Source organism: Trichomycterus rosablanca, chromosome 10 (genome assembly GCF_030014385.1).
Source record: "Trichomycterus rosablanca isolate fTriRos1 chromosome 10, fTriRos1.hap1, whole genome shotgun sequence".
Classification (NCBI taxonomy): Eukaryota; Metazoa; Chordata; class Actinopteri; order Siluriformes; family Trichomycteridae; genus Trichomycterus; species Trichomycterus rosablanca.
The window spans coordinates 26189776-26204079 of NC_085997.1; the positions used below are offsets into that span (position 1 = coordinate 26189776).

The following is a 14304-nucleotide window of genomic DNA, read 5'->3' on the forward strand; positions in this document are numbered from 1 at the left end:
CGGTTCAGGGACGGGCGCAAAGGCACTTTATAAAATGGAGATGTGACAGATGAGTAAATTCTGTGTGAACGTGCTTGCTGCCGAGTGCGTGTGTGTGTGTGTGTGCGATGGTGTGTGTTTGTGTGAAACTAGGAGCCAGAGTGGGATATTGAGAAGCTAGTGTTAAGCACCAGCTATAAAAGAACAGACAAAACTGGAAGAGAACGAGCAAAATGTGCATATTGTCTTATAGATTACAGAATAAACATCATACTACTACAATATTTTTGTACATGTGGATGTCCCACAGCATCCAAATTAAATCTAATGAAAGTTTATTTGTCACATACACAGTCATACACAGTACAACTGGAAGTGAAATGCTTGTGTGACTGCTCGGGCACAGTAGTAATTAGTACAACTTAAAATACGAGGGATCTTCAAAAAGTTTTTATATTTTGGTTGGAAGCGGTGAGGACGGGAGGAGTAGTAATTGGTCGTGTCGGCGAGACTGAGAGACGCTTATAGTCCAGATTTAGCGTCATCTGATTTCCACCTTTTTGGACCACTTAAAAAAGCTTTAAGGGAAAGAAGATTTTCATGTGATGATGATGATGATGATGATGTGAAAGCAGTGGTGCATCAGTGGCTACAAGCTGAACCAAAAACATTTTTTGCTGATGGCATTAAACAGTTGGTACAGTGGACCCTTGACTTACGAATTTAATTGGTTCCAAAGGGCTGTTCTTAAGTCAAAATGTTTGTTAGTTTAACCTATTTTTCCCATAAGAAATCATGTAAACAGAATTAATCCGTGCCAGACCTTCCAAACCATCCCCTTTTTTGTTATAAATACAAGTATATTTTCCCTTAAATCTTAAATTATAGAATATACATTCCTGTAATAAACAATAATAAACAATAATACACAGTAATACTGTACATAAAACACACACCACATTTCACTACAGTACGTGTGCTGTACCATACACCATAATACATTTCCTTCTTTTTTTTTTTATAAAATGTATCTACCAGAAACAACAATAAGTCTCATATTTCTCTATTATTTCCTTCTTTATTTCAGTAGTGTTGTATTTTGTAGGTATAATTGCACAAAAGAAAGAATACTTTACTCAGCGATTTCCTTCTTCTCTCTCCCTCACTGTCCCCTCTGTCTGATACACAGTGACAGCTACTGGCAGGAGTAATTATACAACAACAAATAGTGATTTGTTCATTTTCTCACCACTGCACTTCCTCTGCACATTCTTTGGGTCCATTTTAATATTGAATTTGACAAATTATAACGAAAACACTGAAAAAACACCGTCCGCTGTCTGAATGTTCGCTCACTGTATAAAAAAAAAAAAAAAAAAAAAAAAAAGATATATATACAGTGTATCACAAAAGTGAGTACACCCCTCACATTTCTGCAGATATTTAAGTATATCTTTTCATGGGACAACACTGACAAAATGACACTTTGACACAATGAAAAGTAGTCTGTGTGCAGCTTATATAACAGTGTAAATTTATTCTTCCCTCAAAATAACTCAATATACAGCCATTAATGTCTAAACCACCGGCAACAAAAGTGAGTACACCCCTTAGTGAAAGTTCCTGAAGTGTCAATATTTTGTGTGGCCACCATTATTTCCCATAACTGCCTTAACTCTTCTGGGCATGGAGTTTACCAGAGCTTCACAGGTTGCCACTGGAATGCTTTTCCACTCCTCCATGACGACATCACGGAGCTGGCGGATATTCGAGACTTTGCGCTCCTCCACCTTCCGCTTGAGGATGCCCCAAAGATGTTCTATTGGGTTTAGGTCTGGAGACATGCTTGGCCAGTCCATCACCTTTACCCTCAGCCTCTTCAATAAAGCAGTGGTCGTCTTAGAGGTGTGTTTGGGGTCATTATCATGCTGGAACACTGCCCTGCGACCCAGTTTCCGGAGGGAGGGGATCATGCTCTGCTTCAGTATTTCACAGTACATATTGGAGTTCATGTGTCCCTCAATGAAATGTAACTCCCCAACACCTGCTGCACTCATGCAGCCCCAGACCATGGCATTCCCACCACCATGCTTGACTGTAGGCATGACACACTTATCTTTGTACTCCTCACCTGATTGCCGCCACACATGCTTGAGACCATCTGAACCAAACAAATTAATCTTGGTCTCATCAGACCATAGGACATGGTTCCAGTAATCCATGTCCTTTGTTGACATGTCTTCAGCAAACTGTTTGCGGGCTTTCTTGTGTAGAGACTTCAGAAGAGGCTTCCTTCTGGGGTGACAGCCATGCAGACCAATTTGATGTAGTGTGCGGCGTATGGTCTGAGCACTGACAGGCTGACCCCCCACCTTTTCAATCTCTGCAGCAATGCTGACAGCACTCCTGCGCCTATCTTTCAAACACAGCAGTTGGATGTGACGCTGAGCACGTGCACTCAGCTTCTTTGGACGACCAACGCGAGGTCTGTTCTGAGTGGACCCTGCTCTTTTAAAACGCTGGATGATCTTGGCCACTGTGCTGCAGCTCAGTTTCAGGGTGTTGGCAATCTTCTTGTAGCCTTGGCCATCTTCATGTAGCGCAACAATTCGTCTTTTAAGATCCTCAGAGAGTTCTTTGCCATGAGGTGCCATGTTGGAACTTTCAGTGACCAGTATGAGAGAGTGTGAGAGCTGTACTACTAAATTGAACACACCTGCTCCCTATGCACACCTGAGACCTAGTAACACTAACAAATCACATGACATTTTGGAGGGAAAATGACAAGCAGTGCTCAATTTGGACATTTAGGGGTGTAGTCTCTTAGGGGTGTACTCACTTTTGTTGCCGGTGGTTTAGACATTAATGGCTGTATATTGAGTTACTTTGAGGGAAGAATAAATTTACACTGTTATATAAGCTGCACACAGACTACTTTTCATTGTGTCAAAGTGTCATTTTGTCAGTGTTGTCCCATGAAAAGATATACTTAAATATCTGCAGAAATGTGAGGGGTGTACTCACTTTTGTGATACACTGTATATACAGTGTATCACAAAAGTGAGTACACCCCTCACATTTCTGCAAATATTTCATTATATCTTTTCATGGGACAACACTATAGACATGAAACTTGGATATAACTTAGAGTAGTCAGTGTACAACTTGTATAGCAGTGTAGATTTACTGTCTTCTGAAAATAACTCAACACACAGCCATTAATGTCTAAATGGCTGGCAACATAAGTGAGTACACCCCACAGTGAACATGTCCAAATTGTGCCCAAAGTGTCAATATTTTGTGTGACCACCATTATTATCCAGCACTGCCTTAACCCTCCTGGGCATGGAATTCACCAGAGCTGCACAGGTTGCTACTGGAATCCTCTTCCACTCCTCCATGATGACATCACGGAGCTGGTGGATGTTAGACACCTTGAACTCCTCCACCTTCCACTTGAGGATGCGCCACAGGTGCTCAATTGGGTTTAGTCCATCACCTTTACCTTCAGCTTCCTCAGCAAGGCAGTTGTCATCTTGGAGGTTGTGTTTGGGGTCGTTATCCTGTTGGAAAACTGCCATGAGGCCCAGTTTTCGAAGGGAGGGGATCATGCTCTGTTTCAGAATGTCACAGTACATGTTGGAATTCATGTTTCCCTCAATGAACTGCAGCTCCCCAGTGCCAGCAACACTCATGCAGCCCAAGACCATGATGCTACCACCACCATGCTTGACTGTAGGCAAGATACAGTTGTCTTGGTACTTCTCACCAGGGTGCCGCCACACATGCTGGACACCATCTGAGCCAAACAAGTTTATCTTGCTCTCGTCAGACCACAGGGCATTCCAGTAATCCATGTTCTTGGACTGCTTGTCTTCAGCAAACTGTTTGCGGGCTTTCTTGTGCGTCAGCTTCCTTCTGGGATGACGACCATGCAGACCGAGTTGATGCAGTGTGCGGCGTATGGTCTGAGCACTGACAGGCTGACCTCCCACGTCTTCAACCTCTGCAGCAATGCTGGCAGCACTCATGTGTCTATTTTTTAAAGCCAACCTCTGGATATGACGCCGAACACGTGGACTCAACTTCTTTGGTCGACCCTGGCGAAGCCTGTTCCGAGTGGAACCTGTCCTGGAAAACCGCTGTATGACCTTGGCCACCATGCTGTAGCTCAGTTTCAGGGTGTTAGCAATCTTCTTATAGCCCAGGCCATCTTTGTGGAGAGCAACAATTCTATTTCTCACATCCTCTGAGAGTTCTTTGCCATGAGGTGCCATGTTGAATATCCAGTGGCCAGTATGAGAGAATTGTACCCAAAACACCAAATTTAACAGCCCTGCTCCCCATTTACACCTGGGACCTTGACACATGACACCAGGGAGGGACAACGACACATTTGGGCACAATTTGGACATGTTCACTGTGGGGTGTACTCACTTATGTTGCCAGCTATTTAGACATTAATGGCTGTGTGTTGGGTTATTTTCAGAAGACAGTAAATCTACACTGCTATACAAGTTGTACACTGACTACTCTAAGTTATATCCAAGTTTCATGTCTATAGTGTTGTCTCATGAAAAGATATAATGAAATATTTGCAGAAATGTGAGGGATGTACTCACTTTTGTGATACACTGTATATATATATACAGTGTATCACAAAAGTGAGTACACCCCTCACATTTCTGCAAATATTTCATTATATCTTTTCATGGGACAACACTATAGACATGAAACTTGGATATAACTTAGAGTAGTCAGTGTACAGCTTGTATAGCAGTGTAGATTTACTGTCTTCTGAAAATAACTCAACACACAGCCATTAATGTCTAAATGGCTGGCAACATAAGTGAGTACACCCCACAGTGAACATGTCCAAATTGTGCCCAAAGTGTCAATATTTTGTGTGACCACCATTATTATCCAGCACTGCCTTAACCCTCCTGGGCATGGAATTCACCAGAGCTGCACAGATTGCTACTGGAATCCTCTTCCACTCCTCCATGATGACATCACGGAGCTGGTGGATGTTAGACACCTTGAACCCCTCCACCTTCCACTTGAGGAAGCGCCACAGATGCTCAATTGGGTTTAGTCCATCACCTTTACCTTCAGCTTCCTCAGCAAGGCAGTTGTCATCTTGGAGGTTGTGTTTGGGGTCGTTATCCTGTTGGAAAACTGCCATGAGGCCCAGTTTTCGAAGGGAGGGGATCATGCTCTGTTTCAGAATGTCACAGTACATGTTGGAATTCATGTTTCCCTCAATGAACTGCAGCTCCCCAGTGCCAGCAACACTCATGCAGCCCAAGACCATGATGCTACCACCACCATGCTTGACTGTAGGCAAGATACAGTTGTCTTGGTACTTCTCACCAGGGCGCCGCCACACATGCTGGACACCATCTGAGCCAAACAAGTTTATCTTGGTCTCGTCAGACCACAGGGCATTCCAGTAATCCATGTTCTTGGACTGCTTGTTTTCAGCAAACTGTTTGCTGGCTTTCTTGTGCGTCAGCTTCCTTCTGGGATGACGACCATGCAGACCGAGTTGATGCAGTGTGCGGCGTATGGTCTGAGCACTGACAGGCTGACCTCCCACTTCTTCAACCTCTGCAGCAATGCTGGCAGCACTCATGTGTCTATTTTTTAAAGCCAACCTCTGGATATGACGCCGAACACGTGGACTCAACTTCTTTGGTTGACCCTGGCGAAGCCTGTTCCGAGTGGAACCTGTCCTGGAAAACCGCTGTATGACCTTGGCCACCATGCTGTAGCTCAGTTTCAGGGTGTTAGCAATCTTCTTATAGCCCAGGCCATCTTTGTGGAGAGCAACAATTCTATTTCTCACATCCTCAGAGAGTTCTTTGCCATGAGGTGCCATGTTGAATATCCAGTGGCCAGTATGAGAGAATTGTACCCAAAACACCAAATTTAACAGCCCTGCTCCCCATTTACACCTGGGACCTTGACACATGACACCAGGGAGGAACAACGACAAATTTGGGCACAATTTGGACATGTTCACTGTGGGGTGTACTCACTTATGTTGCCAGCTATTTAGACATTAATGGCTGTGTGTTGAGTTATTTTCAGAAGACAGTAAATCTACACTGCTATACACGCTGTACACTGACTACTCTAAGTTATATCCAAGTTTCATGTCTATAGTGTTGTCCCATGAAAAGATATAATGAAATATTTGCAGAAATGTGAGGGGTGTACTCACTTTTGTGATACACTGTATATATATATATATATAGAGAGAGAGAGAGACGCTCGAAGTCAACTTGTTCATGATGTCACGTATTTCGCGAATTTCTGTTCGCAATCCGAAATTTGTTCGTACGTTAAGTTGAAAAAGATCGTTCGTAACCCGAAATGTTCGTATGGTAAACCGTTCGTAACTTATGGGTCGACTGTACGACGCTGGGAAAAATGCATCAGAAGGTGACTATGTAGAAAGGTTATGTCATTTGTTTTTAAAATTCCTAATGAATAAAGTTTAAAAAGTGCGGAAACTTTTTGAAGAACCCTCGTACAATAAAAATAGAATCAATTTAAAGTGAACCAAATGTGCAAGAACATTTAATAAATAAATAAATCTTCTCAGATCCTAGTCTGTCGCTTTATTTCTGCTGGTTTTTCTACACTGTGTGTGTTTGTGTGGATGGGATAATGCACCAGATGATACAAAACCAGTAATCCACAGGTATAGAGACAGCAGAAACAAGGTCCCTACCTTCTCTTACCTTCTTAGAATGCCTGACAGGATACGCGAGCTCTTGCCCAAGTTAGCATCCGTCTCTCTCAACTGAAACAAAGAAAAAAAAAAAACAGGCAGTTTTAATGCATTGCAAAACTGTGTAGTGTAAACTAGGCATTGTTTATTCCAACATTTCAGTCATATTTAACCAAATATGACAAACCCTCAGTCTAAAAATGTTAGGACATTTGCAGGTCATGGCAGATGTATCTCAGTGGTAAAGGTACGGAACTAGTAATCAGAAGGTTGCTGGTTCAAGCCACACCACCACCAAGTTGCCACTGTTGGACCTTTGAGCAAGGCCCTTAAACCTCAATAGCTTGAATTATATTCAGTCATTATTTGGATAAAAGCGTCTGCTAAATGCTGCAAAGTTAAAGTTAAGTTAAAGGACAATAAGTGAAACGCAAATAAAATCAAAAAATTATTTGGTGCTGCATTAAAAGCTGACATGCTTCTGTAATAAATAGAACAACATGGGCTTGGAAATACTTCGGAAAATGCTTGTCATTCAACACGGTTACTCCGAAACAGACAGCACGTTATTAATCCCCATAGGGTCCATAGAAAAGCTTTGTGGTTGGAACAAGCTATTACCGTGTCTTACCCAGGATTTTACCAACTTCTGCTCAAACACCAGGTGAATTTACTGAAACTGGTGTCAAGGTAAACTGTGTAGAACTTGTAGATATGATATAGTGTTTTAAAAAATTACAGATATGGAATACAAGCAAGGAAATGGAATACAAGCAACCCCAAATAAGAAAAAAGTTGGAACAGTCAGTCGGAAAATTTTCCAGTCTTTATCCATCCATTCTGTGTAAGCCTGTGCCTCCTGTAGCCTCCTTCACCTCAAGGTTTAATGTGCTGTGAATTCTGATGTATTTTGGTTCACCACAGTTCATAAGAGACATTGTTTGAGTCAGCAAAGTGTTCATGTTGGCTTAAACTAGTCAGGTCATACATCTGTGACTTATTTGGATATTAGCTGAAATTCCTGACTCATACCTGTATGCATTGTACATTGTTCTCAAAGCCAGAGGTAAAATTTTAAATACAAAGGACAAATTCCAGAGGAATACTGATTTGTCCCCCCCCCCCCCCCCCAACACTTTTAATGTAGCCATCTTAAATTGCCAATCGCACTTGCAACCTTGACTGCATGAATGGTACCAATGCTGCCCAAAAAAAGCCAGATTATCACACAATAGAGTCCAAGAAAAGAGTCCTACTGGCATGGAGGATCAGGCTTTGCTCTCTGTAATCCTTTGCTGCTGATGCTGGTTGCTTATCTAGACAGTAGGAGTTGATGTTATAGCAGTAAGTGGTGAATCACAATCCAGTCTTTCCTGCCCCTAATTCAAGTCTTTCTGTCCTAGTGCAGTGGTTCTTAACCCCCAATCGTTCAACAAAAATGTTCTGGGACCCCCTTGACATGAGTTAGGTTATGTTATTATATGACACTTTTAGCAAGGATGACAAATGGGAAATTCCATGAACCCATAATGAAGGTAAATATCTTGGTATTTTCTGATTTCGGGTGATGCAGTGGGTTTAATCGTTTAACTGGTGGTGGGAGCTTCTCCACCTCGGTCTGCCTTAGCAGGATCTGCATCTACAAACTGAACTGGACTCATTCGTAGTCCCCATTCTTTGACTTTTGAACTTTGAGAATGGAGTAATATTTGATTTGCCCACCTCTAAAGACCCAACGTAGTCTTAAGGTAATTTTATGACATCACAAAATATCTCCTATATGCCAATAATCCATTGATTTTCCTGTTTTATTACGTTTGATTATTTATACCTCTGGGCTCTCTGAGGCCCCTTAGTTGGCCGCAGCCCCCAGGTTGAGAACCACAGTTCTAGTGCATTAGATGGCTACACCACAAAAGTATTCACGATTATTATTTTTATGCCATGAATAAGTCAATTCCTTCATTACGTAATGGTAAGGCTCTTAAACCAGAGGAAATGTGGGTTGGTTCTCGAAATAGTGCAAGACGCAGTGTTATGAAAGTGTCTCGTCTTATCTAAATCTGTCTCTTTCTCTGTCACACAGTCTGTGTCAGTATAGTAATTATATTAAAAATATGGTCTGACCAGAAATAGAGCCACAGGAATGTCTAAAGCAACACTATTTACAAATATAGCAGATGTCAGCTGATGCTTAATTCTAGGTATAAAAAATAGACAGTATGATCATTACCCAGCCAAGACAAGCAGGGTTTTTTTTCCAAGAACGACTTGATTGTAAAATGTAAAAAGTCTAAATTCAATAAATCCTCCAAATTCTCTTTGATCTGTTCTTTTATGCAAAGAAGAGTTTACAGCCCTTTAAATCTGATGTCCACACATCATGTTTTTCTTTTCTCTTTCCTCCTGTTTTTTTGTCCAACAAAATTCCTTTAAAGTGTAAGAGGCCGGTGGAGGCTCGAGGGAAAGAGGACTATCCTCCACAGACAGCAGATCTTTCGAAAGAAAATGTTTTATTTCCTTTGAAACGAGCTGGCAGCTCGACTGCCATGTTGTGGTCTTTAAGCATCCTTCATAAACAGTCATCAGAAAGACCCCTGACTGAGCGTACTCCACCTGGGGGGCTGGGACATAACACTTCCGAATAGAAAGAACAAGTGCAAGGATGAGTGTGAAAACTTGTGAAAGACGAAAAAGAGAAGAATAGTAAACAGAGAAAGTTGAGAGCCAGAGAAATAAAATAAGATTTAAAAAGATTAGAGGGGGATTTGAGGATGGAGAATGAACAGGTGGTACTTGGCAGTTAACCTTCTGCACCTGTTTTAGCAAGTTGTTAACTGGTGCTGTTCAAAAATGATGAGAGGACTAAGAACAAACCCTTTTTATTAACTGGGCGAGGATGCTTTTCTGGTACAGAAATCACAATGGTTGCATGATTAGTGAAAACAAACCAATAAAAACGTGCACATGAAACTCACCCGATCTCGGGATCTTTGGACCTTCTCTCGATCACTGTGCAGATTGTTTAGGATCTCCTGTCCTATTTGTTCTGTAAGAGAAACAGAAAAACGAGATGAGAACTAAACATATTAAAGTGATTAAAGGCTTGATTTCCAATCATGTTCACCTGCAGTTTGCCCAACGGCTCTAAATGTTACCTGCACTTGCAAAAAAAATGAACATTCAAATTTGGTTCGGTTAATTAGTCAATTTTTTTCTTTAAACATAAATATATCATTTAAATTAGAGGTAAATATATATAAATATACTAGCTGAAGAGGACGAGGCAAATCCCTTAAAGGGTTATTACATGCAGCAAACCTAAAAACTTTTTCAAGTGTTGCAGTCATTAAACTAGAGCTGGGCAATAAAACGATGTCAATTTGTATTGCGATGAACTTTTCCTCGATTACGATGATAAGCGTTGGGCATATTATCGATTCTATTTTTTCTTCTCACCTCTGCAGAACAGCACAAAAAGCAGCCTAATCATGCAGCACGTAGGTTAGGCGTAAAGCTGGCACAATAGCCAATCAGGCTGCACGCTGAATTGCACGAGACGAGGAATAGCGCTTAAACAGAAGCAAGCTACAGTAAGATGAACAATGGAGAAAAACCCGAAAGCAAAAGAGAAGGCGAAGGTGAGCCGACTGATTTTGATGACATTGTTCCAACTAAAGGCCAGGCCACTTCCATATTTCTTAATTCTGACAAAGAGCAGTTAACCCTAAAATGCAAAATATGTCGCCGTTCAGTTCTAACAGTCGGGAAACACTACCAATTTAATTTATCATTTAAAAAAATACCACCCAGTCGAGCACACAGAAAGTATAATAAAACAGCGTTCAAGTGTTGTTAACCAGCCATATAGCAGTGCCGTTAGTCGGCCATCAAGCAGTGGACTTTCTTTTAAGCAACAGTCAGTTGTGGCGTGCTTTTCTGCCGTTACCCCGTACGAAAAAAAGTCGAAAAGGCACCATGACATAACAGCAGCTGTCACTTATTTCATGGGTTCAGTCATGATCCATATTAGTACGGTGGAGAAAGAGGGCTTCAAAAACCTCCTGAAAGTGCATGATTTAAGGTATGAACAAGTCAGTTTTTTACTATTTGCATAGCTTTGTGAATTTGCGTACTGTGTTGCATGTATAATCTTATAATAAATATTAAAATATTTTTAAACAGCACTATTTGATTTATATTCTTTAAAAACAGTGACAGTGTAACCAACATTTTTATCGCGATAATAATCGATATTGATCAATATAGAAAAACTCATTGTGATAACATTTTTGGCCATATCGCCCAGCTCTACAACAAACTCTAAATTAGTTTGTATTTACACAACCTAAGGCTCAGGAGAAGAGCCTTGATGCTTGTCTTCCTTTAGTCCTGGGTGGAGGCTCAAGTCGAGCAAGACTAGTGGCTCAGAGGTTGCGTGGTACAGAGCGGGGTTTGATTAGGCCTCTAAGGTAGCTTGGGGCTGGTCCATTTTTGGCTTTGTAGGCGAGCATCAGTGTTTTAAACTGAATGCGTGCAGCTACAGGAAGCCAGTGAAGAGAACGCAGCAGTGGGGTGATGTGGCAGTGTTTGGGCTGGTTAAAAACCAGACAGGCAAATGACTGAAGAAAAAACAAATATTAAATATCATAAATGCACAATGGCCAAACTATGTGGCCACCTCTTCTAACTAGTGTGCACAGCTTATTAAGCCATATTCACATCAAACATTTAATTCAATTAAACATACAGCCATGAACTAGGAGTAGAATTGGTCATACTGAATTACTGACTGCTTTAACGTGGCTATTTTGTAAGGGTTTGAGCCCCACCACTCCTCATACTGTGAAACTTGGAGGATGTCTGGACATCTATTATAGAGCTTATGTGGCATATAGGAGTCAAACGCTTACCATTCAGACTAAACAATCTAGTGGTTTAAAACCATACACTGACAGACACAACATATACTGGTGCACATCCCAGACAGCAATTCTAAACTGGTTTAAAAAAAAGCATATGGTTTTCTTAAAACGTGACATCAGTCGTAGTCTATCGTCTGGCTTCATCCGCTCAGCCACACCACCAGTCTCCAACCACTTTCATTCCATCTTCACTAAAGGCATTTTTTGGTCACAAAACTCAACTGAGATTGTCAGGCAGATGTTCCATTTCTACTTATTAACATCTGTTTCATGTACTGGAGCTGGTAAGCCAAAGTTTCAACTGTGATACGCTACAAGGGCAGTGAAGGGAGCCTAATTAGAACCCAGAGCCAAGACGCCTTAGGGACCTCAAAGCGAAACTACAGCGAAACTTCCACTACTGCTGACTGAAACTAAGCAATTAAACTTTCAACATATCCCAACATGCATCATGTGGCTGAACTTAATCAGCACATGCAATATTCAGGAAACATCTTCCTCCTAAACGCTACTCATCTGTCACCAGTCTAAAATTATTTATACAACATGAACAAGCCGGCATCTGACAAGCTCGTCACTGGTCACCAGCATATTCCTGTCCCCGGGGTCAAAGAAAACAATAAACAACAATCCCCCCCCCCCCACCCCATACCTCCAAAAAAAACAAAAATATTACATGTAGACGCCACATTAGCCATTTGGATGCAAGAAGGGGGAAAAAGAAGTGAGGAATCTTTGCAAAGATCAAAGCAAGCCTTTCAAATACACCAAACAATTGTAAGTACACAACGCACTCATGGCTGGATTACATTACACAGGTGCAGCATTCAAAGAACAAGTGTGCTGCAGGCCTGCTCAGGGAACACGACAAAACAGCCTGCATCTGGCAACTTAACGAAGACGAGGACGTAGAGCCTACAGTAACCATGAAAAACAATAAATCTTGCAAATGGTGCTGTTTGATATGCACGTTTACACACAGTACTGTTTTATTTGCATAGTGCACAACTGCACGCATAATGTCTATAAATCGCACCATTTTTGTTATTTGTTATATGATTTTATATTCTTATACAGTGGTAGCTTGTAACTCGACGTCCTCTAAACTCAAAATCTATGATCTATGAAACTCGACACCCTTCGTGGATAAATTTTTACCCCTAAACTCAACGTTTACATTAAACTCAATGTGTTCAGCTTTTTTTTATTATTATTAATTTATTTAATTTCAACTTACCAATGAACAGCTGCTTTGTTCAGCACTCGGCTTGGGCAGTGTGGTAAATCATAATAAAAGTGTAACTATGAGACAAATCAGCATTTGCGTGGAATAACTGTCAAATCCACTCTGAAAGCGTCCACATGTATCTGTGCTTATCTGGATTTTCCTCACTGTTTCACTTTTAAACTTGTGTTAGAGCTCGAGGTTCTGAGAAATTGTAAGAATCAGCTTTTTAGAAAGAGTCTATTTTCCCCCCAATTTTCTCCCTAATCTACTTGTATCCAATTATCCTGATGTTACGCTTTACCTCTACCGATCCAACCCTCTACTGAGGAGCTTTGCAACTGACACGCCCCCCTCCGACACGTGTGCAGTATCGACTGCATCTTTTCACCTGCACGAGGTGAGTTCATATGCGGATCAGCCTTGTGCACAGAGAGCCACACCCTGATCAGCATTATTCCCCAACCCTGCGCAGGTGTCATCAATCAGCCAGCAGAGGTCATAATTGCCAGTTATGAGGATCCCTGGTCCGGCTCATCCAACCCTGAACAACAGCCAATCGTTGTTCATGTAGCCACCCAGCCAGACCGGATGGCAGAGCTGAGATTCGATACGATGTATTCAATTGTGTGTGCTTTTAAAATGTATTAAAAGAACGACATAGGAACACTAAACCTCTCTTAATTATTACTGCTCAGAAGTTCTCTCCACTAATAAAATTCCTGGCTCGTTTTAGTACAATAAGTCACGTTAAGCTTTGTACACATACAGGTTTCCCATACATCCTTATGGGAAAAAATACCTTGAAACTCAATGCCTTTTAAACTCAACGCCACTTCCAGAACCAACTGGCGTCGAGTTTTAAGGTACCACTGTCTTTTTTAATATTTTTTATATTTTTCTCTTATTTTTACATTACATTTTTTTTATTATTTCCTTGCGCTACTTCGACGTGTTTTTGTGTGATGCTTGTAATGTTTGTGAATTGCTACTGTAAAACTAGAATTTCCCTTCAAGGATTAATAAAGTAATCAATCAATCAATCAATCAATCAACCAATCAATCAACACTCTCAAAACATACAAAAGACACTGAACGAACAGGAGAAAAGAAAGCAAGGACGAAGACGGCGTCTAATCGAAATCCCACAGTCACGCAAGCGCGTCTCGACCTCTGTTCATTTCCATACGTAGTGTGGACACATTGAAGGATACCCAGATTAGATAGAGCAGTCAGACATGTATGTGACCGATAGGCAGATTAAAAGAGCGAGGAACGGTATTAATAACCATCATAACGGCAGGCAGCCAACAAGGCGCGGACAAACGGCCACGGCCGAGGGCGGAAATCTTCTGTAAAGGAAATTAAGCACCACTATCAGTCTCTGTCCGGGAGAAACAAATGAGACTGACCCCGGAGGCTAGAAGTGATACTGC

At 41.4% G+C, this 14304-nt stretch overlaps 1 protein-coding gene across 6 annotated transcripts in view; it reads right to left on the minus strand.

The window, feature by feature from the left end:
- vti1a (vesicle transport through interaction with t-SNAREs 1A) overlaps positions 1-14304 on the minus strand; it is a 197047-nt gene that overhangs the window by 75789 nt on the left and 106954 nt on the right. For 3 of the 6 annotated variants that reach the window (XM_063003028.1, XM_063003027.1, XM_063003029.1), the window contains 2 exons: positions 9697-9767; positions 6729-6790 (listed from right to left, as the gene is read on the minus strand). In XM_063003028.1, coding sequence (XP_062859098.1) covers positions 6729-6790; positions 9697-9767 — 133 coding nt within the window. Of the gene's footprint in view, positions 1-6631; positions 6791-9696; positions 9768-14304 lie in introns of those variants that run through there. The other 3 variants (XM_063003030.1, XM_063003031.1, XM_063003032.1) reach the window with 2 other exon arrangements.